The 27,833-nt window shown below is 47.9% G+C and overlaps 10 protein-coding genes across 10 annotated transcripts; 7 read left to right on the top strand and 3 right to left on the bottom strand.

Annotated features, from left to right (window-relative positions):
* Positions 1-86: 86 nt before the first annotated feature.
* F4813DRAFT_391067 (uncharacterized protein) lies at positions 87-1,393 on the bottom strand (the record flags this gene model as incomplete). Its single annotated transcript, XM_049247109.1, has 4 exons — positions 87-308; positions 376-792; positions 853-1,156; positions 1,389-1,393. 4 exons carry the CDS (start codon positions 1,391-1,393, stop codon positions 87-89), a joined length of 948 nt encoding a protein of 315 aa, XP_049098049.1.
* Positions 1,394-1,647: 254 nt separating this feature from the next.
* F4813DRAFT_365262 (uncharacterized protein) lies at positions 1,648-3,912 on the top strand. Its single transcript, XM_049243908.1, has 6 exons — positions 1,648-1,880; positions 1,949-2,119; positions 2,179-2,323; positions 2,376-2,529; positions 2,586-3,258; positions 3,352-3,912. The coding sequence occupies exons 3-6, from the start codon at positions 2,272-2,274 to the stop codon at positions 3,415-3,417; spliced, it is 945 nt and encodes a 314-aa protein (XP_049098048.1). The 5' UTR covers positions 1,648-1,880; positions 1,949-2,119; positions 2,179-2,271; the 3' UTR covers positions 3,418-3,912.
* A 1,154-nt stretch (positions 3,913-5,066) lies between these two features.
* F4813DRAFT_391065 (uncharacterized protein) lies at positions 5,067-6,785 on the top strand (the record flags this gene model as incomplete). Its single annotated transcript, XM_049247108.1, has 6 exons — positions 5,067-5,198; positions 5,250-5,296; positions 5,351-5,544; positions 5,597-6,195; positions 6,261-6,392; positions 6,474-6,785. The coding sequence occupies 6 exons, from the start codon at positions 5,067-5,069 to the stop codon at positions 6,783-6,785; spliced, it is 1,416 nt and encodes a 471-aa protein (XP_049098047.1).
* A 1,249-nt stretch (positions 6,786-8,034) lies between these two features.
* F4813DRAFT_397754 (putative glucooligosaccharide oxidase) lies at positions 8,035-9,564 on the top strand (the record flags this gene model as incomplete). The annotated part of the gene is made up of 2 exons (XM_049247971.1): positions 8,035-8,616; positions 8,692-9,564. The coding sequence occupies 2 exons, from the start codon at positions 8,035-8,037 to the stop codon at positions 9,562-9,564; spliced, it is 1,455 nt and encodes a 484-aa protein (XP_049098046.1).
* Positions 9,565-10,129: 565 nt separating this feature from the next.
* F4813DRAFT_365258 (uncharacterized protein) lies at positions 10,130-11,381 on the top strand. Its single transcript, XM_049243907.1, has 2 exons — positions 10,130-10,606; positions 10,685-11,381. The coding sequence occupies exons 1-2, from the start codon at positions 10,247-10,249 to the stop codon at positions 11,237-11,239; spliced, it is 915 nt and encodes a 304-aa protein (XP_049098045.1). The 5' UTR covers positions 10,130-10,246; the 3' UTR covers positions 11,240-11,381.
* A 1,101-nt stretch (positions 11,382-12,482) lies between these two features.
* On the top strand, positions 12,483-14,996 carry F4813DRAFT_144700 (uncharacterized protein). Its single transcript, XM_049238872.1, has one exon. It carries the CDS (start codon positions 12,911-12,913, stop codon positions 14,753-14,755), a length of 1,845 nt encoding a protein of 614 aa, XP_049098044.1. The 5' UTR covers positions 12,483-12,910; the 3' UTR covers positions 14,756-14,996.
* Positions 14,997-18,216: 3,220 nt separating this feature from the next.
* F4813DRAFT_144697 (MFS general substrate transporter) lies at positions 18,217-20,312 on the top strand. Its single transcript, XM_049238871.1, has 3 exons — positions 18,217-18,315; positions 18,372-18,766; positions 18,865-20,312. Exons 2-3 carry the CDS (start codon positions 18,463-18,465, stop codon positions 20,037-20,039), a joined length of 1,479 nt encoding a protein of 492 aa, XP_049098043.1. The 5' UTR covers positions 18,217-18,315; positions 18,372-18,462; the 3' UTR covers positions 20,040-20,312.
* A 486-nt stretch (positions 20,313-20,798) lies between these two features.
* On the top strand, positions 20,799-22,981 carry F4813DRAFT_144637 (uncharacterized protein). Its single transcript, XM_049238870.1, has 3 exons — positions 20,799-21,049; positions 21,118-21,196; positions 21,263-22,981. The coding sequence occupies exons 1-3, from the start codon at positions 20,950-20,952 to the stop codon at positions 22,872-22,874; spliced, it is 1,791 nt and encodes a 596-aa protein (XP_049098042.1). The 5' UTR covers positions 20,799-20,949; the 3' UTR covers positions 22,875-22,981.
* Positions 22,982-23,435: 454 nt separating this feature from the next.
* Positions 23,436-25,297, bottom strand: F4813DRAFT_144626 (uncharacterized protein). The gene is made up of 2 exons (XM_049238869.1): positions 24,823-25,297; positions 23,436-24,741 (listed from the first exon to the last, which is right to left on the bottom strand). The coding sequence occupies exons 1-2, from the start codon at positions 25,137-25,139 to the stop codon at positions 23,556-23,558; spliced, it is 1,503 nt and encodes a 500-aa protein (XP_049098041.1). The 5' UTR covers positions 25,140-25,297; the 3' UTR covers positions 23,436-23,555.
* Positions 25,298-25,583: 286 nt separating this feature from the next.
* F4813DRAFT_365247 (3-oxoacid CoA-transferase) lies at positions 25,584-27,609 on the bottom strand. The gene is made up of 2 exons (XM_049243906.1): positions 27,104-27,609; positions 25,584-27,044 (listed from the first exon to the last, which is right to left on the bottom strand). Exons 1-2 carry the CDS (start codon positions 27,161-27,163, stop codon positions 25,665-25,667), a joined length of 1,440 nt encoding a protein of 479 aa, XP_049098040.1. The 5' UTR covers positions 27,164-27,609; the 3' UTR covers positions 25,584-25,664.
* Positions 27,610-27,833: the final 224 nt, after the last annotated feature.

Here is a 27,833-nt window from a genome sequence, read left to right as displayed (position 1 = left end):
TCTAGAATGCTTACTATAGAACTACTTCAGCCACTCAGATTTTGTCATTGACTTATAGAAACCTTTAATATTACTCTAAGCAATATTTACCGCTTAGGTTTCTTTAATTCGATATCCCTCCGAAATATCCAAGAAGACCCGTCAACTGAGACACTTTTGTAACCTAGCACACTTTCAACAAACGGCAGTACAATCATAGGCGATACCAAGAACTGTAGGTTGCGGTTCTGGACAGACATTGTTAGACGGTCATACATTAGACCGAACCCAAAGGACGATTGGTGTAACTCGACCTCGACTGCGGGAGGCTGTACAAATTTGTTGTCCGTTAAACATTGCGTATACGTTGTCACTCTTTTGGGAGGAAACACTTACATGTCGTGTATCCTGGTGATTGACCTTGCACCATTTCTTTAGATATTCTGCAAGAAGCTCTAATGTCGGGCTATGACTACACTGGACTTCGACTGTAGTCTTACCTCCGCCATAGACAGTTAGATGATACGGTGGCTTGAGAAGTAGGTCGTCCGGACATGGTAGAACGCTGATACTTGGTAGTATGTCAAAAGATTGATGCTCATCTGCTATGGCTGGGTGTTCCTTTGTGGCTTCTATGGAAATGTCCGCCCAGTCATCTAAGGAAGGCTGTGGGTCATCAAAGCAATTAACGAGCTGAGTTTTGAATGAGGACTGCATCTGAATCGCTGGCGGCATTGAGCCCTTAGGGAGATTGACTTGGAAGCCTACACTTTTTGCAGACCAAAGAACCGTTGGCTCCTCCTTTTTAGAGACCTAATCTCAAGTTCTTAGCACTATTAATATTTTTAGTCAACATTTAAAAGTTTCTCTCACGCCTATGAAAAGTCTCAAGCAGCCATTTGCATTCTCAAGAAGGGTATCAGTCCATTCTGGCTTCAAATCGACATCTAGTAGCTCCCGCAGCCCGTCAAGAAATGCTTGGACACCAGCCGCGATCGAAGGAACAAATGTAGACTTGTCCGAATAGTCGGCACTTAAATGAGAAAAGATAGCATCCCAGTTAATCTCAAGTGTTACGTCGATTCCAAGAGTCTCCTTTAAGGCAGACCGTGTCACTTGGAGGGGTGCATCGACATTGTTCCAGTAGTCTCGAATGCCAACCCAAACTTTCAGGGGTCTACGAACGGTTTAATAACTTGAAAGTTTGTTTCGCAGGTGGGGGGTATTAATCAACTTATAGCTTTGATGATGCCATGGTGACTCTATAAAAAGGTAACGAATAAATCCACATCGATCTCCTATCCTAGAACCCTTATAAGAATGAATCAACAGGGACTTTCATGTCTTCAGGCACGGGTTCCGGGGAACAAGAATTGATAGCGCCCCCACCTATATAGGGGTTAGTCAACGCCATCTTACCACTTCCTGCCGTCCGTTTGAAGCCTACGTAAGACAGCTTAGGCTTACTACAAGGCGTTTCGTAGGTGGCAGTTTTTAGTTATAGAGATAATCCCTGTTTTTTGCTTGTCTCCGGAACTATTAGCCAATCATATCTGCAATCGTTTTCCTAACATGGTGTAGATGTGCAGGACATATCTGGGTACGTGCACAGCCCATCTCACTTCCATCGAGATACCCCCACCTTTGATGATGTTGTTAAGCCGAACTGAACGTCAATTCATCTTCACCAGGTTCTTACAACTCCAACGTGTTTGTCTCCAACACAATGCGCGTCTGCTACACTCCTAAGGAATTGTCTATCCGCCCACATATCATGAAGATTTGAAGTTTCGAATATCGTGGCATTTCTTGTTTTATTCTTGATCAGAAATGCAGGCAGCTAATGCGAAACTTCTCTTGGTCTTTGACATAGTTATATCCACTATTAACAGGCTTGGCCCGTAAGTAATTGCGGCTGAATAACGACAAGCCGTAAGAGTCAATAGTGTACTTGGCTAAACAACTAAAGATGTGGACCGCTCGGTGTCATTTCCGTATTAGAGGCAAGCTGTTTGCTCTGATACCTTAGAGCTGGCTCAATCTATACTCGACGAGCTTTGCATTGCCGAGATATGTAAGTGTGTGACGCGAAAGCTACAACCCCTTTAACCGAGCCGTTGCCTAGTCGGAAATGAACGAGGTTAGCAATAAGCTACGACAACGTTGAAGAGTAGATGGTGATAATCAATACTATTTAAGACCTAACCACCCAGTTGATTTTATTATCTCCCAACTATATCACGCAATTCACCACACTATATTCTCTCCCAAATATCAATTATCACATTCGCCATGCCTAAGTTACCACCTATTGAGAAGCTTCCTCTTGCTCTACGCAAGAACAGTGAGTCAGCATACCATTGATTACCCCCTTCATCAAAGCTGACCTAGCTTAGTTCGCGATGAATGGGACAATAAGAAGTCAGATCTCGAGCAGAAGCTCTCAGATACTCTAGCAACCCCTTGGACTGTTGATGTGAACCCTAACCAACTATATGCCTACGCCGAAGAGGGGTATGCGAAGGAGTCCCTTGGCAGTTGCATCGCAGAGTAAGTGTTAAAGAGAGGAGGCATGACATCCAATACTGTGCTTACTCTTAATCCAGATATATCAACGGTGCGATGTATAGGCTCAAAGAATTTAAAGATAATGCGGGGGAAGATGGCTTAAAAGAGCTGAACACCATTTGCTACGCTCACGTTATAACCATTGACTTGGATGATGCCTGCCGCTTCTTATATTGCGGCGCGGATGTCCACGAGGGAAAGCTACGCATCTTGTTCGCCCCAAGAAAACTAGGAACCAACATTGACTACGCACTCGATCGCGAAGTCCTTCTTAAGGCTCTGAATGAGGCTCCTACCCCTGCATCGGATGATGCGGCGGTCCTAAACTTTGCGGCACGGTCAGATATTAGCAAGGAATACGATCCTAAGGCCGAGGATATCCGGGCACAGATTGCGAATATATTGTCAAAGCCTGACATCAAACTTGGCCTGAATTTCGAAGACACTTTCTCAAGGCTCCGGGAAGCAAGCAAGACGAATAAGGCTGATTTTCGGTCAGACTGGGACGGTCTCTTAGGTTCGTTCACGCGACTCTACTTCGAGGGTCTCGTCTACCAGCTCAAATATCAGAAATTTCATGAGGATGAGCTACTACGTGAGGGCTTCCACGAGGCTGTTGAGAAAGGCGAGATCGCATTCCGGATTGTAGACACGCTCAAGTATGACTCCTATTGCGAGTGCGAGATCGAAGATGGCATTTTATATCTCCAAGTAAGTACCTTCTTTTCTGATGGGTCTTCTTGACTTCGGCCGGAACACTGTCCAGGGAGCTACATGTGTAGATCCATGCTAACTTGCCGACAGTGCACCGCTAAAACTTGGGGGGCGAATCCTGACAATGCTGCCCAAGGACTCGTTGACAGATTATAAGCCTCATTCGTATATCTCATGAGTTACAATGCTACCCCGCAAGAATAGTTAAACCCCGAACTGTAAATAAACTCGATTATACATATATCTTGATCTTAGATAGCTATAGGGGGAAACATAGAAATAGGGATATTATACAATTTTGGTAATAGTTTGAGAGATGCTAAAGCCTCGTACCGCATATTCAAGTAGATAAACTATTCGATCTAAGTAGGCACTTAAGGCTTGTATTTTTCTTTTCCTCTTGAGACAACAAGGCTACGCAATTTTTACCGACAACTACTCGTGACAGAATGAGATTGTTTAATATTTTGGTAGAGACAACCTAAATTTAAAGATAGTAATCTAGGCAACAAAACAACTACTGTATATCTTACCTGGTTTAGATCTAAAAGGGTTAGCAAAGAAATCTCTTTGGTGAAGCTCCCCTATTGTCAGCCCTACCGAGTATAGGCTGCGTAACACAACATATAATGTAAGATGTGTTGTTTGTGCCATTCGACGTGGCTGTTCTGAAAGTTTTCCATAGGACCGCCTTGCTTCAGCTCACCCGTAATTGCCGGCCGCCTTGAAGCTGTAGGCTACACAATCCACGCCTCTTCTTGCGACGAGGAATATGTATGGTTAGATAAAACGATACAATGTAACTCTGCAATGTCACCCCCCGCTAATCCATATTTGACAACTCATATCTTACTCTTGGCTACCGCATATGTATATTCCTACATATTTACATAACCAAGTTACGTATTAATGGCTTCGTCGACCCCTAACTACCCCTAACTACCAACATCGTGATCTTACAGCCCCCCTCCGCCCCTTATATTAGGTAACATGTGAGATCCATTTAAGGTTTCGGTGACGGGGAAGTCAACCCTCCTATTCTACTCCAGCCACTGCCGCAAACTCGACCATTTCTTATGTAGTTGTTCACCAGTTGCCACCTACTAGACATATTCCAAAAGCGTATACACTTCTACCAAGCGGTTCTAGTTCCAGTAATTACCTCCGTGACCCCGAGAAACAGCTTTAAGAGTACTGAAGTTATGCTATTATCATATTCCTCCCATATATCGACGTCACAAAGCAACGCGAACGCATAAAAAATTGATTGGGGAGGCAATGCTTCAATACGTACTTCTGTAGTAATACGAGGTGCATCAGCCTTGCGCCAAGAACTAGCTATCCATTTAAAGTGGCAGAACTACGAATTGGCGATCGTAGTGTCCCATTGACAACCAGATATGGGTCAAAAATTGTATCCACCACCTTAGCCAATGGCTTCAAAAAGTTTAAGCTCGCTACCAAAACCCCCCATGTCTCTTTCGCGATCTAATCCACAAGAACCAACATATGATCTTAAACTAGGCATGATTTACATGAAATACGTTATCCCATGCCTACCGCTGAAACGACACATACCGAGAATCGATCAGCATGCGAATATTATCAAAGTCCAGGGTTCTAACTATGCCCCAATCCCTCAGCCTTATCCGGGAACGAATATCCCAGTCACCTGCTATCTACCGTCTAGTATATAATATCCATTTGGTAGAAATGCGGGCCTCAGAAACAAGACCCAGTTGCTAAGACATCACCCCCCGCAGTCATCTAGCTTTGAGGATCCATCCGATCAATATTTAACCACAATGAGTCAAGATCAATCAAACGAGCAGTACTTAACGACCATTGGCTTCGAGCAGTCCACCAAAGCTTCTTGGTATGGCAAGAATGGGTGGCAGCGGGTCGACAACGACCTAGTCAATGACATAAGGAGAAACGTACGATCACAATGTCCATTTTTTATGATATAATTCACTAATACTTTATAGGACCGGCTCGAATCTAGGAGAGAACACGATTTTCGGTTTGATATGGTGTACGCAGGTATCAACCGAACAATGCTGGTTTGACACTAATTAATAGACTATAGGTTACTAGAAGCCAAAGAAATCAATTTCAATGGGCGCACACATCTAAATGTTCAACGATCACACTTCCTATGGTTACTTGAGAGGGCCAGCATATCGATATCCTCTGTAGGAACTCTATTTCATAGAGATGGTTGGCATTCTCTTACAGTCGATAACTCCCCTCATGTCCCAAAAAAGCCTCCCACCTCGTTGTGTAAGAGAACCCGATATAATATCTTGATATAGGTAGCTAATATTCTTTTAAGATATATCCATGCAGACCCCATCTCTAGAGGCTGAGTCTCCTACAATGGGACCCCTTTCACTGCTTCTTGGAATATCAGCGCAGACGAATTCGGCGTTGTGTATTATCATTACAAGCAACCTCAAAGAAGCCAATAATAACATTGCTGGGGCCCTACAGAGCAACTATTTGCTGATAAGAACTTGTCCTCTCCATGTGCTGAACATATTCTGTGGGGAATTAGACAGGTTCAATGAAGCGTACTGGGTCAACCGTCATCGCAGCTTCCAGAGCTGTGAAAAGAAGATGGATATTTTCTGCTATGCGCGCCATAAGGTCTACACCGATCCTAGACACTCTGCTTTCAGCTCGGTTCACGCCTTTAATATGGTAAGGCGTGGACTAGTAAACCTGGACTACGCCTTGGATTTCGAGCTGTCGGCACTTCGCTTTACACGGGATACAATGGCAGCGTATCAGGATATGCAGTATATGCCCCAGTTCTCACAGACCGAGTCGAAGGTAATCCAGGAAAAGAATAATGATCTACAAACTGTAGCCAGGTTACGCCAAAGTAGACGACAGGGGGTGGAAAAACGGGCAGCGTTATATGTGGAAATTGTAAGCCTTCACGAATCAACACAAATGAGAGTCGATTGAAACAGCTATAAACTAATTAAGTATAGCTTAATAGCTTTACTGCTCAGAATGATACCAGACTCAATCTCGATATCGCTGAGAATACTCGAAAGGACAGCATCTCACTTAGGAATATAGCTATAGTTACGGTGGTTTTCCTTCCCATTACCGTGGTATCTGTAAGTCTCCAGCCGTCTCATACATACATCCCAAGGATGCCCATCTCGAATCATGACCCTAACTATAATCCGTGTCCACAGACAATCTCTGGGAGTAACGCGCTCGACTTCGAAAAGCAGAAAATCAGAGGTGGCGTAAGTGTGTGGAAGTACTGGTGGGCTTTTCTACTTGTTGCTATAGTCTTGACCATTGCGGTATCCGGCCAGCTTTTCTATCAGGAAATACAAGGGATATTTGCTCCGCCCAGGCGACCGAGGCCAAATGATACTGAACAGGGTAGCGACAACAACGACGACGACAACAACAACAGCGAACAAGGAAGAACACTAATCCGTGGGGCATTGGGGCCTATCGAACGCAGGAGTTACAGAGCTGAAGAAATGAGTTATTGAGAAAGGCTAACGAACAATATTGCAATGTATCATTCATTACATTTGAATAGAATCATAGGGTTAGGCGACCCCAGAACACTTAGAAGAGGATTGTAGTTAGTATTGTATCAATAGGTTATATTAGGTAGGTACCTAGGTAGGTAAGTAGTTTATTCATTTTTGAAATTCAAAGGTCATGCATGTTTTGTTTAAAAAATGAAGCGCTTAGGCTAGGTTGATGACTGCCTAGTAACCAGTTCTGTCAATCCAAAACAAAGGTAGAGATGATATCCAAATATAGTAGTTTCATTTCAATATCTCTAATTCGCAGACGAATTCAATGGCACGGAAATTTCTCTTAATGTAGGCTTTGATAAGCTGTGCCGTTTCGTAAAACGTCGCATGAAACACGCGCAACTCATTGCAACTCATACAAGATTTATTTTAAATGTTGTGAAACCGAAAGTCAGGTTTAGTAAACAAACTACCTCATCAAGAGGGAATAGAGAGTAAAAGCTAACTCTTAGAAGGTATTCATGTAGTACATACATCTATAACCATCTCTTCTTACGTGAGCAAACGCTAAAATAAAAAAGGGGCTAGATAGGGGTAAGTTTGGACGTGGCGGTTTGATTGAAACCACACTATCTTAATGAATCAGACTATAATACTATTGCAGAGAAAGAAAACTACCTAGTTAGCATAGAGTTATCATCTCATTATTTAGGTTTCTCATTTAGATGACAATTTCTGTAAATTCACGATTGGTCATTGGCCGCCGCTCCCAGACCTCATGATACTTGCACGTCTCACTAGATCCGCTCAATTAGGTACTTGGCAGTCCATGTGAATGAAGTTGGAATGTCATATGGCAGGTGCTAGAACTACAAAAGGGTTGTTAACTTCAAGATGCTTGCTGCAGACGTAAGCAAATCACCAGGTCTACGCATTTAGCACCTACCCAAACATACAGTAGCAATCCAACCAAACGGCCTCACAAAATCACTCCAAATGGATGTTTGCATTCTATCCATTTTCTATCCTTCCATCAACTAAGTTAATTAATCTAGTAATTTAGCGAACTAGCGGCAGTATCTTTCACCGCAAATCACATGTCGCTGCTTATGATTATCGCGATCCAAGCGAACTCTAAAGCAGGAACGTGCCGTGGGATAAGACTTACATAAACGGATAATTATATTATCTAGTTAACTCTACTCTATTGAACTTATCTCCTACCACTTCTTCGTCGCCTTTCATAGTATCCAAGATGGCTTCTGCCGACGTAGCTTCCTTCATAGGACAGCTAACTGATACGGGCATTCCATTCAAAACACCAACAGATCCTGATTGGGCTACATATTCATCAACCTATAACCTACGCCTTCCAGTCACTCCTTCTGTTGTCGTTGTCCCATCCACTGTCGAGCATATCAGCAATGCCGTTACCTTTGCAGACAAGCATGGATTCAAAGTGCAAGCCCGATCTGGCGGGCACTCATATGCCTCCTACAGCAATGGAGGCGTGAATGGTTCTGTGGTAATAGACCTCAGGGAAATTCAATTCCGAACCATCTCGACTTCAGAAGACCCTGATTGTGTTATAGTTGGTAGCGGTATGCGATTGGGCGAGTTGGCTCAAACCATTGACCAACGTACGGGCTGGAAACGCGCTCTTCCTCATGGCACTTGCGCAAGCGTTGGGGTCGGCGGGCATTTCACACACGGTGGGTATGGATTCTTCTCCCGTGCTTGGGGTCTTGCTATGGACCGCATCACAAAGATCATGGTGGTATTAGCAAATGGCCAACTAGTCCTTGCTGATGAAAACCAGAACCCCGATCTATTCTATGTAAGTCCTGATATTCTTGTTGCATTCCCCCCTTTAACTGACGCGCTTTGACTAACCTTGGAACTTCCAAATAAGGCGATGCGAGGCGCGGCTGACTCCTTTGGCATCGCGGTAGCATTTTATCTTAACACGGTGCCTACGCCCGGATCCGTCATACACTGGGACTTTAGGGTCAGCGATGCAACAAAAAGCATTGAGAGCGCTGTCAGAGCCTTTCAGCATATCCAAGCATTTGTTCACGATAACTCTGTTGTCGACCGCCAGTTGGGACTCAATGTGACTCTGTCATCGGACTATTTTGCAGTAGGGGGCACGTACTTAGGATCTCGTAATGACTTCATACGAAAAGTTATACCAGCATTGCTGGAAGGCATTCCCGAGTTCCCAACTATCGAAGTCAAGCAGGTAGATTGGGCAACGTCTCTCAAACTACTCAACCAAGGCCGAGAACTGGACTCTCCGACAGATTCCTTAGAGCATGGCAATTTCTTCGCCAAGAGTGTTACCATACCCGAGCCAGGTTTTACTGCCGAATCGCTGACGGACTTCTTCACATACCTCCTTGATACAGGCGCACGGGCACCTATCTCGTACTTCATCTTAGTTGACTTGTACGGTGGCGTCGACAGCCAGATCAACGCCAAAGACCAGAGCTTTTCCGCCTTTGCACATCGCGATACTCTGTGGGTCACCCAACTATACGGCTATGTTGATAACGAGCAAGTATTCCCACCGGAAGGTCTTGACTTCATCAACGGACTAGCAAGCGCTATGACAGCGCGTCTCCCAAATTGCGGCGCGTACTCCAATTATACCGACCCAAGTCTGCCGAGAGAAGAAGCAAATGATCTATACTATGGTAAGGAACTTCACAAGAAGCTGAAACAATTGAAAAAGGTTCTAGATCCGAACAACGTTTTTGCGAATCCCCAGTCGATTGAGGGATAGGGGGTGAGAGCATACGTCTAATTGAGGCGCCGCCCCTTTTCTGTCCTTAGTAGACAGGTATGTAATTGAGTTTCCGCATTACACATGGCGTTAAGGATTCTGAAAAAAATCCGAAGAAAAAAAAGATGGGTACGGTACTTGAGAAGGCCAATTTGTTTCGTCGAGTATGGCTTCAAAACTAGTCGTACTAGCAATGATATCGTCATGATGCTAGTTAGGGGTCTTAGCCACAACATGCCTAACAATAGAACTGCTCTGGTTTATGAAACAACTACTTTCATATGTGATAACCACCTCTTGATGAATTTTGTACTTTGGTAAATTTGGACTATACTTTAACCTATGATATTGCTTTTTTCTGGAAGTCAGGTGCTGACAACACCCAGTGAATTAGGTAGATTAAATATTATTGTGCCTTTTCTAAATAGGCTGCTGACGTTGAAGAGATGGCATGAAGCATGCAGGTACCATAAGATGGGTCAGGTACCTTGTAAGGGTAATTCACATGCCTTACAAGGGCGCTATCGATAAGGATTAAAGATGTTTCAGCATGTGTCACAGCAGTGTCGTCAGCTCCCGCTTTATTGCATACAGCCTAGGTTACAGGCTACAACATCAAACTCTGGGTAGAGTTGATCGCTCTTCAGCCTGTTCATCCTACAATACCTCAAATAACGATGACATGGAGTCCCAAAATCGCCCCCCCAAAGTTATGCGACCACTAGGAAGGTTTGGTTCCTGTATCTTAAGAGGGTTAATTGCGGCTTCGTACCCTCTTCAAGGCATCTACTACTTCTTACGTCATCCAACATTCTATCCTCTATTCCTCAGTCGACTGCTTCCCCTCTCAATCATCTCGTTCCTAGTCTATACGATCCTCTTCACGTTTGCATTTCTACCTCAGTATGCATTCTTAGCCATTTTCCACGGTTGGAGCGCGTGGATCAACGCTGTAGTGTTGGTGCTGGGCGAGGGTCTAGTCATTATCCAGGGCTTGTTCGAGGGTTTCTTCGTCGATGAATGTCGCGTAGATGTGTTTGATGTATGTTGATCTACCCCGCAGAGATTCCCATACATATTCATTGTCAACCTGAAAGCGTTAAATACTAACTTTTGTCAGGCAACCCTTCTCGACAAAGATCTCGAGGGCCTCGTTGCGCCGCATCGACTACTATTCCCAGATGCACCCAGCTCCGTCAAGAAGTTGGGGAAACCAACAAGCTCTGCCGTATACCAGCCGTGGAGTCTAATACAGATCGTCGAGCTAATCGTGTTCCTACCGCTCAATCTCATCCCAAAGGTCGGTACCCCAGCCTTCATCATAATCACGGGCGCCCGATTAGGAACATTCGCGCATTACAGGTGGTTTGAATTGAGGGGCTTGACGAAGAAAGAGCAAAAGCAGGAGATTAGGAGTAGAAGGTGGGAGTACACATGGTTCGGCACCATAGCGATGATACTTCAGCTCGTACCCATTCTATCTTTTTTCTTCCTCCTTACTTCGGCGGCGGGCGCTGCGATCTGGACAGCGAAGCTCGAACAGCAGGCAAGAGGACTACCTATCCCTGCCCCTACTGCTGCTCCTACTTCTTCTGTTGCTGCTGCACCGCCGAGAGACCCACAGGAGTATGATCCTGATGAGCCTCCTCCACCCTACGTGGATAACCCTGTATGATTATGTGCGACTTGCGTACGCTGATTAATGATAAATTTATGAGGAATTATGCACTTAACCTTACTTTGTTTGAATTGGTGTTGCGGTTAGATGTAATAAGAGATGTAATAGGCTTTGAATGCAACCCATTTTGAAGATCTCACTAAAGCTCAACCCTAAGTAAGATTGCTGTGTATATGGAATTATCCAATAGAGCGTGTAATAGATGCGCCGCTTCCCAGGTGGAATAGAGGGGGTTTTAACAGTTGCATGGACGTGGCAGGTATGTAAGGTATCTCCAAGTTCTGTCTACTAAGTTCACTAGCTGCTATATGCTTCATGAGAATAATTCATATTCAAAATATTTCATTTCAATCAGTTGCACTAGGCGCCTACCTAACGTTTATAGCTAACATTATACCTTAGGTACCTAAGTACCTATTCTATATGTCTACTTTAGAGATAAGAGATTTCATGGAACTCATTAATCCAATTGTACCAGCAGCATGTGCCTTGGTGCCTACCGACAATATTCAACATTCAACTCAACAGTTTCACCGAAGATTCCATTTCGCCGTCTCCATCTCTCCATACAGACTAGCAACTTCCTGGGAAGTATGACACCAAATATACTATACCTATGTACGCACCTCCCTATTCATTCCACACTCCCTAATGTGTGGTCATACCAATTGTTAAAGTTTCTTCAAACTTAGAACCTTAGGAAAGGACCTACATGTATATACCAACTCTCTAAGCATGTCCACCCGGTATAGTGTTACGACATCCTTCCTAATCGAAGAAGCTATGCCTCGAAAGTTCCGACATCTTGGAAGTCACGATTGATGCTATCACGTCATATCCATATCACACAAGCAGAAACTTTAGGTGGAGATGCTGGCACCTTCCCATTGTCTATACCACTTATAATACCTACCATGTATGTATATTCCCACCAATACCTGTTGTCTACAGTATTCAGATATATACACGCAGTCAGGTTGGACATCCTAATTGAATATACCTGAATATGTGACAAGATCGAGCGCTCAGAGACGCTTGTAATTAATAAGTGTTAAAGTAAACACCGGCCACCTCTGGAAGTTCCTGCTATCTTAACTTATACCTAGATCGAAGTCTTGTCTCGTAGAGTTAAGGTACTACATGCCCTTGGCAGTTGAGTGCATGTGAAGGCAAGCGCAGTATAGAAGCAAGCCCAACAGATAGGTGTATATTGGGATGGAACATGCCGAATATACTTCTCACTTGCCATCGAGACTGCCAAGTTGATATACTATGACACATAATATGATTATAAACCATCAGCTCTTTCCTTCCCGCTCCTGGATAGGAGTGAGACTTCCATATTAGTTGGGAAGGCACAATAGAAGCAGTGTTTCAACCCAAAAATTTACTCTCCCAGGTTTCTATTCTATTCTCTCATCTCTCAGTCTCCCAATCTTTCGTCTCTTCAACTCGTCTCCGTCTCTCATCCTCATTGTGTCTCTACCAACAATTGTTTCATCCACCACCACTTTACAACCTAGCCAGCATAAACAGAACTGCAGATCACATTAAGATGCGAAGAAACGCCCTTCTTGGGGTCCTGGGGGCCTCTGGGCTCGCGGGATTAGCCACGGCTCAAGGGTACGGAAACGGGTGAGTGATTGATTGATTGACCAGCTTGATGATATGTCTATCTGTCTATCGGTGATGCTAACAAGTCTCGGAAGACCTTCTTCAACCGCTGGAGGCGGAAGCGGAAGCGGAAGCGGAAATGGAAACGGTGGTGGAAATGGAGGTGGGAATGGCGCTGGAACCTGTCCTGCTCATACCATCTTCGTGACTGTTACTCCGGTCAATCTTCCCACTGTTGTCTCTACTGTCATCTCTACTGTTATTTCTACTGTCACTCCTGGTCAAGGTGGCTCTGGTGGCTCTGGCTCGAATTCTGGCACTAATGTCTTTCAATCTACTTCACCTGTGGCCTGGTCTCCGTCCAGAACGATCACTATCCCTTGTTCTACTGAATTATCTGGCACTGTTCCCTGGTCTACTGATTTCCTCACTATCACTCTACCCCCTGCTCCTAGCAACACGGTTCCCGGCGTTCCCGTTACTTACACGATTGTCAGCCCTGGTGGTGGTGGTGGTGCTGGTGGACCAGGCGGGCAAGGTGGGCAATCGACAGGAGGCAGCCCTGGAGTTTCAACTATTCCTCCGGGCCCATTTGGTATCTCTTCTTCCCCAGGCCAATATCCTGCCACTTACACTGAGACTCTCTCCGGAGGCGTTGGAAATACCCCTTTCGCTACGATTACAATCACAGCTCCTGGAGGCTCACCAAGTGGTGCTGGCCAGGGAGGACCAAATGGCCCAGAAAGTTCTGAGACAATCGTTGTCGTCTTCCCTTCACAGACTGCCGGAAGTCCCGGTGGTTCTGGCTCAGGCTCAGGCTCAGGCTCAGGCCCCGGTTCAGGTTCAGGCTCGGGTTCTGGTTCCGGTTCTGGTTCCGGAAGTGGTCCAAATGGTCAAGGGATCTCACCAACAGCTGCTACTACCACCCCTTGTGAATCTACTGGCAATGCCGGAGGTTCAGGATCCGAAACTGGCCCAGGCGGTCAAGGCGTCCCCTCCGAGACCACCATTTGGGCTGCACCTTCTGAGACTGGTAGTGGTTCCGGCGGCGCAGGTGGCCAGGGCATTCCACCGAGCATCACTTTGACTGCACCGGGGGAGTCACCCAGCAACTCTGCCGGCGGGTCAGGCCCTGGAAGTCCTGGTGGTTTTGGTAGCCAAAGCACCCTCGAAACGATTACCTTAACCCTACCTGGAGTCTCTGGTGGCCCAAGCTTTGTCGATATACTTACTATTACTGCACCTGGAGCATCGCCAACTGGCCCCGCAGGTGGCCCCGGGGGCTCTGGAGGTCCTGGCGGTGCAGGTGGGCAAGGTACTCCACAAACCATTACAGTAACAGTCCCGAGCGTATCTCCTGGTAGTTCTGGAACTTCGCCATGCCCAGAGGGAAGTGGATCCGGTTCTTCCAACCCGAATGTCATTACAGTTACCGGCACTGGCGGTGCTCCCGGTGGCGGCGCTGGAGGACCAGGCGGTCAAGGCCTCCCTTCAACGGCCCTTCCAACGATTACCATCACTGCCCCCGGAGGATCCCCTAGCAATCCTTCTGGCGGTTCGGGAGGTTCGGGAGGCAGCAGCAACGTTCATACTATCACTCTAACAGCTCCCGGTGAGTCATCGGGTACGGGAGAGGGTTCCGCTCCGTTTGTCATCACTGTCACTGGTACTGGAATTACTCCAGGTGCTCCAGAAACCATTACTTTTACAGTTCCCAGTGGACCGTCAGGTAACCCTGCAGGTGGATCCGGTGGTCCCGGTGGCCAGAGTATTCCTTATACTATTACCGTGACAGCACCAGGACAGTTACCAAGCAACACTGGTGAGGGATCCGGAGGCCCTGGAGGTGAGAACAACCCAGTCCCCCCCGCAGGATATCATACTAATAGCGCCAGGTGAATCCCCAAGCGGCTCTGCGAGCGGGCCCGGAGGTCCGGGTGGTCAGGGCGTTCCCCAAACCATCACTGTCACAGCGCCAGGTGCATCAGCAGGTAATCCTGGAGGGTCGCCCGGAGGTTCCAATGGCCAGAGTACAACACCATGCACCACGGGTGAATCCGGTTCAGTTTCGTACCCGTATGTTACCACTGTCACCGGCACCAACAACGGCCCTGGCGGAAGCAATGGAGGCGCTGGCTCTTCACCAACAGCAATCACCGTCACTGTTCCCGCAAACCCATCTGGAGGTCCAGGTGGCCAGGGTGTTCCCCCAACTATCACTGTTACAGCACCTGGAAGTCCATCTGAGGGATCTGGTAGCGGTAATGGGGGTAGTGGATCATCACCACAGTCCTCTGCAGCTGGCGGCGGCAGCAATGGAGGTAATGGGGCCGGCGGCTCTCTGCCTACAATTACCGTGACCGCCCCATCAGCAGGACCGAATGGTGGTGCGGGGGGCCAAGGCCTTTCTAACTCACCGTCTTTGCCATATGCCACTCCTGTCGGGTCTGGTGAAGTTACTGTTACTGTTACAAACCCAGGAGGTTATGGAGGAAACCCTTCAGGACAACCACCTGCAGGTTCTGGTGCATCTTCGGTCAATCCTGGTGCCGGTCAGGGCTCTGGTGCTGCTACACTCACTGACTCAATTCCGCCTGGGGGATACGGAGCCGGCCATCCAACACCTCAAGCTAGCGGGTCAGCCGGGGCTGGAGCCGGAGCCGGAGGACAAGGGATTTCGAATACCGGCGCAGGGGTGAGTCCTTCGGAGACTATCACCAAGGTATCGACCAGACCAGGCGTCCTAACCCACACTGTGACACTTCCCGAGGAATCAGCAACAGGTAAGATCATACCCATTATTTATTTCGCACTCCCAAGCCTCCCCGAAGACAGAAAATAGAATGACGGCTGAATATACTACTTATAGAAACCGGGACTCCTCTGGCCCACAGCGGCTCTATCCCATGCGATGAGACTTCTGGCACTGGTAGGTCGGGAGATCTTCCAACTGGCACGTCCACCTCTTCACGAACCCCATGGTCCATCGTGCCAACTAATGGGTGGAATGCAACTGCATCCAGCGCTGACTCTCCTGTAGCCATCTCGACATCATGCACCGAGTCGGAGTCCGTCCCTACGGTGTCCCTTTCGCCCATGCCCAATCTACCACCACCTGTTTCCGCACCGCCGGTATCATTTCCCGCCACGACAGCTTCTGAAGTTGCATCAGAGCTCCCTACTGGTGCTACTGTCGAATGCATATCAATGACTACGCTGACGATGTCTTCGAGGACATTCTCATGGTGCGCTCAGGTAGCAACACTAGAGCCAAGCAACGCAAACGCGGCCCCCAGCCAGACTCCCAATGCTGGAGGATATGCCTTTTCTGTCCGAGATAACCTAGAACTGCCTGTCCCCTCTACGTTGTCAACAGTTATTGTGAGGTCGCCTAGCTTAGCCCCCAGATCGACCGCTGGTAGTGAGGCACCTTCGTCAACTGCTTGTGGGAACAAAGCTGATGTGGGAGACTTCACGCTCAATGTAAGTGGCGAGTGTCCTATCGTCAAATAGTGTCAAGTAACGACTAATACTGTAACCAGTTCGATGATATCCCACCCCTTGGGGTCGGATCTGGTATAGACCCTCACGATGTTAGCCCGATGCCAATGTTGAGCCCACACCATCGGTTCTACTTCTCACAAGGATTCAGCGTCCTTCCCCCACCTCCCACTCCGTTTGTACCATCGTCCGGAAATCTGATGCTCCAATTTACACCATCGTCCATGTCGAACCTGTCTGACCCCGATGTGCCCCGAGACACAGCAAGAATTAGTGTCGGACCCCAAGCCTCGTCTTCCTGCTTCTCATTCAATCTCAACGGCTTCAGTCTTGGTTGCGACTCCAAGGATTCTCCTTGCGTTTTCAACTTCACAGGACTGCGATTCGACCAACAGTCCCAGCAGGAGAAGGAAGTAGCTTGGCTGACAGTCGACGTCCCAGCATGTACTAGCACGGACCATTGCGAACTTGTTCCAGTTGTGTTCAAGGGATTTGACGTCTTGACATCAGTCCAAGTTGCCCTCAAGGTGGACGAGAAGGCCAAGGTCTGGTGGGCAGATGATCTCGCCCTTGGATGGTCTGATAACCAGTGCGAGAAGGCCATCTGCCGATCTAAAGTCCGCGATTCTATTCGCAAACGTGATGGATTTTCTAGTGGCCGAAAACCGAGATCGAGGCTATTAGACTTTGCTTTGTTCCGTGGTTGAATCACCGCGCTAGAGTGCCACAAGTGGGCGCCCCCTTTAAACATTTGTCCTAGTTTGCTACTTGCCAGGAGGTTTTCTTGAGATGTAACAGGAGCCCAGTTGTAGATGGGGTTATTGCCCCAGACTATGGGATAATAGGTATGTGGGAGGAGATGGAAGAGATGAAGTCCAACGTGGTGGCATTTTTGGTGGGTTCTTTGTCCTCATGTACTATCATGACTTAATCATTTACATTAGATGGGAGGAATGTCACCAGACATATTCGCCTAGATACGAGGCTAACAAATGCATTCTCATGTGCTGAGTCGCTATACAGCCATCGCTCGATGTCCATGTTTGCTCGCTCATCTTATGTACTGAATGAACTATCCCTTCAAGTATAATATGATGCCCAACCTCAAGACTACCTCGGTACGCGTACATACAGCCGAGTCACCAGCGATATCGGAAAATATATGTATGATGATATGTAAATATTTACGTAGTGCGAAGGAACATAAGGCCATCGACCCACGTTATGTTGATGGTTGCTTGAGCCTCTACACTAACCATTAGCTTTTCCATACAGGATAGTTATTTAAGTGGAGGGAAATTAAGTGCGGGGCGGGTGTTATAGACGTTTCGGGAATAATTCACTCTGTTGGATGAGCTCGTAAACTATTTCCATATACGACTACCAGGATTATTGGAGACTACAAGGGATTCGGAAGGCCGGCTCTATTATGAGTGATACACGTGAAATTCTAGGGGAAAATATAGAGTTTGATTATGAATTCTGTTTAAAAGGGTTTGATTAGAAGGTATCGGCGCGCCGCGGAAATATATATGTTGTAGTCATAGACTCATAGAAAACCAAATCTCAGGATTCAACTTGAAGCTTGTCTTAAAGAAGCTACATTTCGGTGACTCTCCCGTTCTCCGCCACCGCTCCCTTGCGGACCTAAGGGCAAGGCGTGGTTAAACCCATAGTTTTACGCCGTCTACACGCTCGTAATGCCTTTGTCGTCTCCGCTTTAAACCCCGTTGTATTTAGACTCACTCTCTGCCCGAGCGGTGTGAGACCGATAGCCGGCGGTGCCCGGGTGAACAAGGCCTTCTTGTTAAGTAGATTTACCGAGATTTTAGTGCAATTGGTCCCCCTCTGATTCTTGTTTCAATATCGGTTGACTCACCACGGGCTGTTGTTATATTATACATAAGGTAGCTGACGATCTAGAGGAAGAGTAAATATAGACAATCCAGTATCTATTCGTAAGGTAACTTAAGGATTCTATTCCATATAGTTTAGGTACTTATTTCATCTTAAGATGAGTTCGGCATACAAGGGCTTTACAGCAAGACAAGGAAATTTCTGATTTACACCGATCGATACGATACGACAATCAGCCGCTCGCGATAATGGCGCCTTCTCCGTCGCCTAGTTCTAGCGAAGGCAAGCTTCCGGTGGACGTCGAGAAGCAGGCGATCCCTTTTCCCGCAGGAGCTGAAGTCTCTAGCCAGGGTATACGGGATGGGGATATGAATATTGATAGTCCTGCCGAGGGGGCGGAGGACTGGGAGGTACCACCCGAGCCCGATGTCTTCAACCCGGATGCCGATGGCATGGCCGGAGCCGTAGGCCGGGTGTTGAGTAGGATATCGACGAAATCGAGCTGGAACCCTGGTCCGCCGCCGGACGGCGGCAAAGTCGCGTGGCTCGCATGTAAGCCTCCTTTACTACTATTGATTTCCAACATTTATTAGGCTACCAGAGTATCCAATTGCTTAGGATCGATCTTCTAATCTCGGGCACAACACCAGGTCTCTGCGGGCACTTCGCCCTCATGAATACATGGGGCTTCATCAACTCTTTCGGCGTGTTCCAGGCGTACTACGTAGCGCAGCTCGGACGCCCGCCCTCGGACATATCATGGATCGGCTCTATCCAGGTGTTCCTAACCTTCTTCATCGGCACCTTTACCGGACGCTTCACCGACGCCGGGTTCTTCCGGCCCGTGTCTATCTGCGGCATCGTCTTCATGACCCTCGGCATCTTCACTACTTCGGTCGCGACGCAGTACTGGCAGCTCATCCTCTCGCAAGGCTTATGCATGGGCATTGGCAGCGGGTGCGTGTTTTGTCCGTTCATTTCCACCGTGTCGACTTACTTTAGCAAGAAACGCTCCCTCGCCATCGGTCTCACGGCTTGCGGTTCTGTGACCGGCGGCTTGATCTTCCCAGCCATGGCGCGCCAGCTGCTCCCGACCGTCGGCTTCGGATGGACCGTCCGCGCCATCGGGTTCGTACAGCTGACTACGCTGATCTTCGCCGTGTCCTTCATGAAGTCGCGGCTGCCGCCCCGGCGCACAGGCAGCTTGGTCGAATGGGCGGCATTCCGCGAGCCCGAGTACACGCTCTACGCCATCGGCATGTTCTTCAACTTCTGGGGCGTGTACTTCGGCTTCTACTATCTAGCGGCCTTCAGCCGGTCCGAAATCACGCCCACGCTGGGCTACACTGACTCGCTGAACTTGCTGCTCATCCTAAACGGCGTGGGCCTTCTAGGCCGCCTCCTACCGAACCATCTCGCGGACCGCTTCGGGCCGCTCAACCTCATGATCCCCGCGTGCGTGGGGTGCGGGACCACGATGCTCGCTTGGATGGCGGTGCACACGCCCGCTCAGCTATACGGGTGGGCGGTCGCGTACGGGATCGTGGCCGGCGCGATACAGAGCCTGTTCCCCGCGGGCCTGAGCAGCCTGACGACGGACCTGCGCAAGCAGGGGACGCGCATGGGCATGACGTTTACGATCGTGAGCTTTGCGGTGCTCACGGGGAATCCGATCGCGGGGGCGATTGTCGGGAGCATGGGTGGGCGGTACGAGGGCGCGCAGGGGTTTACGGGGGCGAGTCTGCTCGTGGGTGCTATGTTGCTGTCCGGCGCGCGGTTCGTGAGGATGAGGAGGACGGGGAGGGGGTGGAGGACTAAGATTTAGGGGTTGGTGGATTGGGGGGTTGACTGGTTTTCTAAGATAAGGTGTATAGGGTGGGTGTGATGCGTCTATGGGTCAAGTGCTACGGGTGAGGGAATGTGTTATATGGTGGATGGAGATACGGTATAGATGATGGTGATGATGATGGGAGTCTCACGGTGAGACTAAGGCCAAGGCCTTGTTTATGTAGTCCGAGTTCTTGTAGATATGTTTATTTATAAATATTTATAATATGAGTACCTAAGGTAGGTACCTATATAATTCTCATACAGAAGCAACTTTGATATCATTGTAGTGTTTTTGGTGTATTCCGTAAACATGGTCTACTATGTAAAGAGTATAACCGGGCTTTGATTATTATTAACTATTCAGTTCAGTAATGTCGTAGTTAACTCATAATAAGTTATTGTAACTACCTAATTACCTGGTAGTTAAGCTATGTATTGTACTAATTATTACTTTTAGTTCTGCGGCATCAAATGGACTCGACAGTTGCGTGTTCTGCAGAGGTCACATTCGAAACGATCTGAAGATACTCATTCACGAATGACGAGTGCTACGAAGAGTCCGATCTCATAACAGATCGAGTCCATAATAACATGCCACTTATAAGCCGCAAGGGTCTAGCTTTACATAGGTAGACTGGTAGACTAACCTAGGGGTAATACTTCACGCCATTGGCCCCAAGGAAGCTAGCGAGGCCGTCACGGCGTCATTGCTTGGAAGCTCCGCATAAAAGTCCAATTTCAAATGCGACGCTGTCTTCCAAGTTTTTCGACGTTTGAGAACCCATCTTAAAAAGACGATAGCTGCTGTCATGCGGGTCTTAGCTAAAGTCACAATGATCGACGTCTTCTCGTGTAGGTATAACGCGAACATGAGTCGATTGATCAGGCTGGGTAAATAATAGAAGATGCGTGTCTTGGATGTTTTTGTCGCGGTAGCCTTGGCGTTAACGACGGGAGCTATTGCAGAAGAATGTACAGTTGATACAGTTGATGAATGTCTCCGAGGTAAGTCTTAACCTACGTAGGTAGTTATATCATAGGTATTAATACTAATACTAACACTAACAATTTAGCTGTTCAGGAGGCGGTTCCGTCGCTGCAAGAAGAGGATTGCAAGTCGTTTATGCGAGTTACAGTAACTCCAGCTATTAGGTATGTATTATCAACCCGGGGGAATATAAGCTAGCTTAGGGAGCAAAGGACTGACGATGGAAATAGCATCATCTCCAGTACTATCGTAGTCACAACAACTGGAACTACAACTAGGACAGCCACGCAAACAATAACTAGTTCCGCGGAGCCGTCAAAACGATGGCTGGAACGGCACGAAGTAGTCGATATGCTACTTGGTAGAGCTGTAAGCAACAAGGGTCCAGATACAACCAAAGCCACTTCGATCCCAGAATATGCGTCTCTATGCACTTCATCCGCAGCCTACGAGTCAGCGTGCTCATGTCTCGGTATTACTCCGGCCACGACGACGACCGTGCCAACACCGAGTACTACACGTGTAGTCCGGATCGTGGAGACCGCAACGGCCACAGCTATCCATAACGTTACGAGATACGTCAATAGCTCATCATTGCATGTAAATTCAACAAGTGCAAAGTTCGGCAACTCAACGGCATCTACAGACAAGCACAGGCTAAAGAGACCATCCGTAACGGAAGATGCGTCAAGTACTAGGATCGGAGTCGACACCGCGTCTATTACGGCATCCACCACATCAAGCTCACCCGCTACCATCAACGACACTACCCGACTCAATAAGACGGCAAGCTTCTCAGCCGTTTCCAACACTACAACAACAACAAGCACCGGCAGATTTCTAAACTCGAACGGCACCGTAACTCGGCCTACCGCAGCAAGCGTAACGGGTTTCCACAGCGGCACGGCCGGCACGATGAACACCCTCGGCAACATCACCGCCGCTTCCGCTTCAGCGCCATTCCTAAACTCTACCCGTACCGCAGCCGCCAACACAACAGCCGGCCCAACAAAGCTATCCAACACTACCATTCTAGCTCCCCTCCTCAACTCCACGCGCATCTTCCCCTTTACCAACGGCACCAACAACAGCACCAACAGCACCACCACCACCATCGCCCCCCCACACTTCCTCAACGCCACCAGTTCCATCCGCTTCGCCAACACAACCACCACCTCTCCCATATCCTCTCCCACATCCACACCAACCCCCTTCTGCTCCTCCTCCCCCACTAACAACCCCCCCTTCAACATCCGCGTCTCCCAACCCGGCAGTCCATTCGACGGCTGGTACCTCCAAATCAGCGGGACGGGAGTCCTCTTCAACCCGTCGTCGGGCCGCGCCTCGCGTTTCTCCTTCAGCTCTTATTCTCCTTCTTCTCCCCCTACCACCACCAATTCATCCTCCTCCCCCTCCCCCTCCTCCTTCTCCGGCCACCAACAATACCTCTGCTCAACATCCAGCAGCAGCAGCGACACAGACGCAACAGCAGGAATAACAACCACCGCAGACAACGCAACCGTCGTAGCCATCGCCGAGGCGCGCCCCGACGTCCCCGGCAGCGCCGTATACTTCGTCGAGCCGCACGTGCTGGAGGACATGGACAACGACCGGCAGGGGTGGTATGCGCCGCTCGAGTGTGTTACTAGCGAAAGCCCGGGGACCAACTCCACGTCTGCGACTAATGGCACTTCGACGCTGGCCTGTGCGCAGGGAGCCAAGGAGTACTGGGTTGGGTGTGGGTTAGGGCTGGATATCACGAGCGATGGGGACGGGACGGCGGTTGTAGACGGGTGGAATTGCGCGGGTGTTGCGCTGACGATTGAGTATGCTAATTCTTGAGATGGGATGGGATTATGAGGTGTATCATACGTGATCTGCGTGTGTATGTGAAGATGAAATGCAATTGAATAAATGAATTATAGCATAATATATGGTTCTAGGTTAGTCTCTTCTTGTCAAAGCTTAGGTAGATAAGAGAAGATCATAGGGAAATAGTGATGAAGGTCCTAAGTTGGAACTGTTCAACGCTTTCCAATTAGTTCTCGTGCTGGACTACAATGAATGTATTTTTCTAATAGCATAGCAATTATAACCCACCGCCTTCGTTATATAGTACAATAGTACTATATGTATCCACGAAGTATCTAGGTTATTGGTGTCAATACTCGTAGCTAATACCTTCTTAAGCATCATCCTAGCCGTATAGTTCCCAATTCTCGGGAAAGCCATCAAATAATGCCGGAGTTCTGGACATTGATCTTCGGGATTGCTTCGGTCTAGGCGTGCCGTTAACCATAAGTTTATAAGAGAGATTTTGCGGCAACTTACATTAGATAGTGCTTTGCAATGCGCACCCATTTGCGTCTTGCTTGCCAACTCAGTGTGAGCCATACGTTAGTCCGCATTTCCTATAACCACAGCCCGGTAACCATCAACGCTAAAAGGCATCATAGGGCAAGGAGCCGTCGAAGTTGTGGTGTACCCTTTACGCATAAATGTAATCAAGCATCCGCTTTTAACCTAAAGATCCTCCATAGAAAATATCTTCCGTTTCTTTCGTAGCCTTGGGTTGGAAGCTGACTTGCCGGATGAGCCGTCGTTACCGGATAGTCCGGGGCTTGAACTAGATTGATTCTCGCTTTCTCCCATGTCATTCTTATTTCGTATAAAAGTGTAGTGTGCCTGAAAAAGAGTGTCATGATCCTCGCAAGGGCGTGATGGACTCGGGGTGGGATGGAACTTCTCCGTTAATCCATCAATCATATGCTTGCAGCACGAACCAAAGTTTATCGAGATGTAAGGCCTGGATGGAATAAAATGAGAGCTGGATGTAACAGCGGCCTTATCAGTATCACTCACGCCCTGTGCAGCAAAGTCGCTATCTGACCAAAATTGGCCAATCTGGCAATAAAGCACGTATGTCAAATAGTGAAGACAAATATTTGGGCGTAGGTTATACGTTTCTGATACCGGCGTATTGGGTTGAGGCGGTATATGATCCCTCTTTAGGATCTTAACGCTCTGGGCCTGGATGCCTAGCATCCCATAACTTTGCACCCCATAACTTACAGGACGTCCCGTTTCAGGATCATCATGAAGCTCCGTGAGTGGGATTGGGCTTGGGTAATGCGTATTAAAGTATCTAAACGTGCGATCGTGTGGCTCGGCAGTGTACCAATTTCTATGACAGTACCAATTAGGGTCTAGAAGTTGCATTTGCTGGTCCCAGTCGCTACGCCAGCCGGCGACGTCGTAAACGACAAGAGAGGGGAACTTTAAGAGGTAAGTTAACGATCTCCACGTGGTGAAATCATACCCCCAGATTCTTAAGACTCGAAGGAAGGGGAACGGGTTTGGCACATCGGACCAGTGTCTGATTATGGAGTCAGTTATGCGAGGGAATATTTGGATACTCGAACGCTTTGGCTGCAATATTTCCAGCACGCCCAGATTTTTGAGAAGTGCCAGCGATAGAAATTCGTGTTCAGAGAACGAGGTGTTACAATGGGCGAAAGTGAGATGTACGATGAAGTCGAAAGAGTTGGACGCAAGTGGTTTTAAGTAGGTCTGAAAAGACCCAAACGGAGATGACACGACATAATTGAAGTGAAAAACACGTCCCGGTATTGGCCCAGACCTTTCACCTTCCCGGTGTTGCTTGGCAAGACACGTTGCGAGAACTATATATGATTGCAACGGTATAGGCCTGGGATAACACGGGTTGGTTAGCATTGACTAGACATTGACTAGAGAAGCGTAACATAACTACCGAGCTTAGAAGGCTTACTGGCAGTCTCGAACAAGGAGGTCCCAAACGCGGCATGTGATTCGAAAAGGGACGTCGTCTAATTGTCCTATCTCGAGAGCGGCAGCATTGTCCGCGACGACTCTTATTATCATATCAAGGAAACTGCGGGCCCCCTTTTTACTACAGCCTGGCTTCTTAGCTGGTGTCCTTCCGACCAAGCCTAAGCCTGGGCTGGGAGGACGGCGGTGCCATTCGGTGTCAGCATGCCTCAGTGGATGTATTTCCCCATGAAGAAATCCCACCCCAGCTGCGTTGTCGTAGGTATACGCAGGACCGGACCTGGTAGGTTGAGACATGCTGATATAAGTGTGTTTACCTGGATAATGTAAACTGAATACCTACATATTGTTGTTTTGTCCAAGGTTGGTTTGTGGATGCAATTGTCGCGTTTTGAGAGGTTGAGAGGTTGAGAGGTATGGACTTGCATACCTAAGTTCACGTCGCCCCACCTTCTAAGTCCAGGTCGTTACTTCCTCCTTCCTCCTTCCTCCATTTATTCGGGATATTAGGTTAGGTTAGGTCCACTACTTCCATGCAACTTAACCTCGAAGTACCTATTCTGCAGAAATCAATCCATGGTATACATTTTGCACTACATGTACCTAATATTTACACCTATATCCCCATAATTCATAGCATCGGCTTGAGATCCTCCGCAACGTGGAATGGCGCCTCGGTCTTGCTCTTTATCTCATCCACCGTCACGCCATCCGCGATCTCGATCAACGTAAGGCCGTGTGCAAAGTCAACATCAAACACTCCCTAAGAAACATCCGTATTAGCAAAATCACATGGTCTAAATATGTAGACCAGCTACTAGGTTAGATACTTACCAGCTCAGTAATGATCCTAGATACGCAAGCCCGGCCCGTCAAGGGGAAAGCACACTGTTTGACAATCTTCGGGTTACCCTTCTTGTCTGTGTGTTCCATCGTAACAACAACTTTCGTTGCGCTCGGGTTGCTAACTAGATCCATCGCTCCGCCAAAGCCCTTGACCTTTCCGGGCAGCATCCAGTTCGCAAGGTCACCCGTAGCACTGACTTGCATGGCCCCTAAGATCGTCAAGTTGATACGGCCGCTACGGATCATACCGAAGCTTTCCTCGCTACCGAAGACGGCGGCACCGGGCTTTAGTGTTACGGTCTCTTTTCCGGCATTGATAAGGTCGGCATCCTCCTCGCCTGGCCTTGGATATGGTCCAAGACCCAAGATACCATTTTCGGACTGGAGTTGCACCTCGACTTCGGGGCCCACGAATCCGGGCGCAAGCATAGGCATACCTATTCCTAGGTTTGCGTACATGCCGTTCTTGAATTCCTTAGCCGCTCTGCGAACAATCCTCTCCCTCTTAGCCGCCGTGTCGCCCGAGCCTAGCACCTTCTTAGCATCTGCGTCGTTTTCATCCTTCGTCCAGGTGAATTTTTCGATCTTCTTCTCCGCGGCGCTTTGGATGACCCTCTTAACGTAGATACCTGGTAAGTGAACTGTTTCGGGCGGGATCTCACCAGGCTCGACGATGTGTTCGGCTTCGACGATGGTCATCTTGGCATTTCGGCCCATGGCTCCGTTGAAGTTGTTAGCAGCAAGGCGGAACTGACAATTTCCGAGCTTGTCTGCCTTGTAGGCTTTGACGAAGGCGTAGTCTCCAGCAATAGCGTGTTCCAGAAGATAAGACTTGCCGTTGAAGACCTTCACATCTTTCGGGTACGAGAACACGTCAGGAGTTCCGTCGCTCTTATTCTTCAGGGGTAGCTCGCCGGTTTGTACTACGGTGCCGAAAGCCGCAGGGGTGTAGAAAGCCGGGATGCCTTTGCCGCCAGCGGCACATCGTTCGGCCAAAGTACCTTGAGGCGTGAGTTCCAGTTCAACTTCACCTGTGAGGTACATCTGCTCGAACGTCTTGTTCTCGCCTATATAACTAGCGATCATCTTCTTAATCTGTTTAGTCTTCAAGAGTTTTCCCAAGCCAGAGGAATCCGTTCCGGCATTATTTGAGACTGCTGTAATGCCTGTGATTTCGGGTTTCTTCAGAACCTCGTTGATTAAAGTATCCGGAACGCCGCAGAGACCAAAACCGCCACATAATAATGTAGAATCTGGTTTCATATCTTTTAAAGCTTCAGTGGCAGACGGATACACCTTGTTAATCTCGGCGCGCCTAGACGTCGCCGAGAACGTCCTAGCAAGTATCCTAGCATGCTAAAAGATCAATTAATCGATGTTGTTATATAATGTATTGGATAAGTTGCTTCACTAACATTCGAGCCGTAGCGAGAATATGCTCTCAGCGTTCTCATGCACACGGCTGCGGAAGGCATTGCGGCAAGTGTTAGTATAATCGTCTACGTAACAGGGATGAACAACTGTCGACGTCGAACACGGCTCAGGATGAGTACATATACCAACAAAATGGCCGGACTCGCTAATAGTCTATTACAAGAAATTAAACGAAAGAATTAAAAGAACCTTCTATTCTAAGCGGAAAAGACATGTTCCTTGTACATATTTACTTGGTCTCCGCGCTCGGCAGTGCTCGGCTAGGGATGAACTCAACTAAGCCGCTCACGACTAACAGAGATAGTTACACGGTTTACTCGATATTACCCACGGGCTAGTCATCTTTGAGTCATCTTGGTATGCTCTTACGGTTAGTTATGAAGAAAAGGAGGTATGTTCCGATGGGGTAAATTAGATTCCGCGATTGTATGCGCCGGAGACAACCAGCGGCAGTTCAAGAGCAGAGCGGGCAATGCGGAGCGTGGGGAAATTGGTTAGATTTACATAGGCGCATCGCATCGTTGTATTAGCATTGTTATATTAGCATTATTGTATTATACCTAAGAAAATTGGGTTATTCGTCACTGCGGAAACTACCTAACTGCGGCTTTGCAATGCTTGTTTTCAACTCGGAAAATAGCGGCAATCAATTGCTACCTACATATTTAAGGATTATGTAAACACAGGGTACAGCAGCAATTCGGCAGATGA

This window comes from Daldinia decipiens, assembly GCF_022478715.1.
Source record: "Daldinia decipiens strain CBS 113046 unplaced genomic scaffold F4813scaffold_25, whole genome shotgun sequence".
Taxonomy (NCBI): domain Eukaryota; kingdom Fungi; phylum Ascomycota; class Sordariomycetes; order Xylariales; family Hypoxylaceae; genus Daldinia; species Daldinia decipiens.
Note: the sequence above shows the minus strand (reverse complement) of the source record. Positions and strands in the feature narration are given on the sequence as shown.

Bases quoted from the DNA above. Each gene is read 5' to 3' on its own strand.
- F4813DRAFT_365262 (XM_049243908.1), top strand. From the start codon at position 2,272: ATGCCTAAGTTACCACCTATTGAGAAGCTTCCTCTTGCTCTACGCAAG. The intron at 2,324-2,375 runs GTGAGTCAGCAT...GACCTAGCTTAG, and splicing joins TCTTGCTCTACGCAAGAACA to TTCGCGATGAATGGGACAAT. The intron at 3,259-3,351 runs GTAAGTACCTTC...ACTTGCCGACAG, and splicing joins ATGGCATTTTATATCTCCAA to TGCACCGCTAAAACTTGGGG.
- F4813DRAFT_365258 (XM_049243907.1), top strand. From the start codon at position 10,247: ATGGAGTCCCAAAATCGCCCCCCCAAAGTTATGCGACCACTAGGAAGG. The intron at 10,607-10,684 runs GTATGTTGATCT...AACTTTTGTCAG, and splicing joins GTCGCGTAGATGTGTTTGAT to GCAACCCTTCTCGACAAAGA.
- F4813DRAFT_144700 (XM_049238872.1), top strand. From the start codon at position 12,911: ATGTCTATCTGTCTATCGGTGATGCTAACAAGTCTCGGAAGACCTTCT.
- F4813DRAFT_144697 (XM_049238871.1), top strand. From the start codon at position 18,463: ATGGCGCCTTCTCCGTCGCCTAGTTCTAGCGAAGGCAAGCTTCCGGTG. The intron at 18,767-18,864 runs GTAAGCCTCCTT...GCACAACACCAG, and splicing joins CAAAGTCGCGTGGCTCGCAT to GTCTCTGCGGGCACTTCGCC.
- F4813DRAFT_144637 (XM_049238870.1), top strand. From the start codon at position 20,950: ATGCGTGTCTTGGATGTTTTTGTCGCGGTAGCCTTGGCGTTAACGACG. The intron at 21,050-21,117 runs GTAAGTCTTAAC...CTAACAATTTAG, and splicing joins AGTTGATGAATGTCTCCGAG to CTGTTCAGGAGGCGGTTCCG. The intron at 21,197-21,262 runs GTATGTATTATC...CGATGGAAATAG, and splicing joins ACAGTAACTCCAGCTATTAG to CATCATCTCCAGTACTATCG.
- F4813DRAFT_144626 (XM_049238869.1), bottom strand. From the start codon at position 25,139: ATGTCTCAACCTACCAGGTCCGGTCCTGCGTATACCTACGACAACGCA. The intron at 24,742-24,822 runs GTAAGCCTTCTA...GTGTTATCCCAG, and splicing joins CTCCTTGTTCGAGACTGCCA to GCCTATACCGTTGCAATCAT.
- F4813DRAFT_365247 (XM_049243906.1), bottom strand. From the start codon at position 27,163: ATGCCTTCCGCAGCCGTGTGCATGAGAACGCTGAGAGCATATTCTCGC. The intron at 27,045-27,103 runs GTTAGTGAAGCA...TTGATCTTTTAG, and splicing joins ATTCTCGCTACGGCTCGAAT to CATGCTAGGATACTTGCTAG.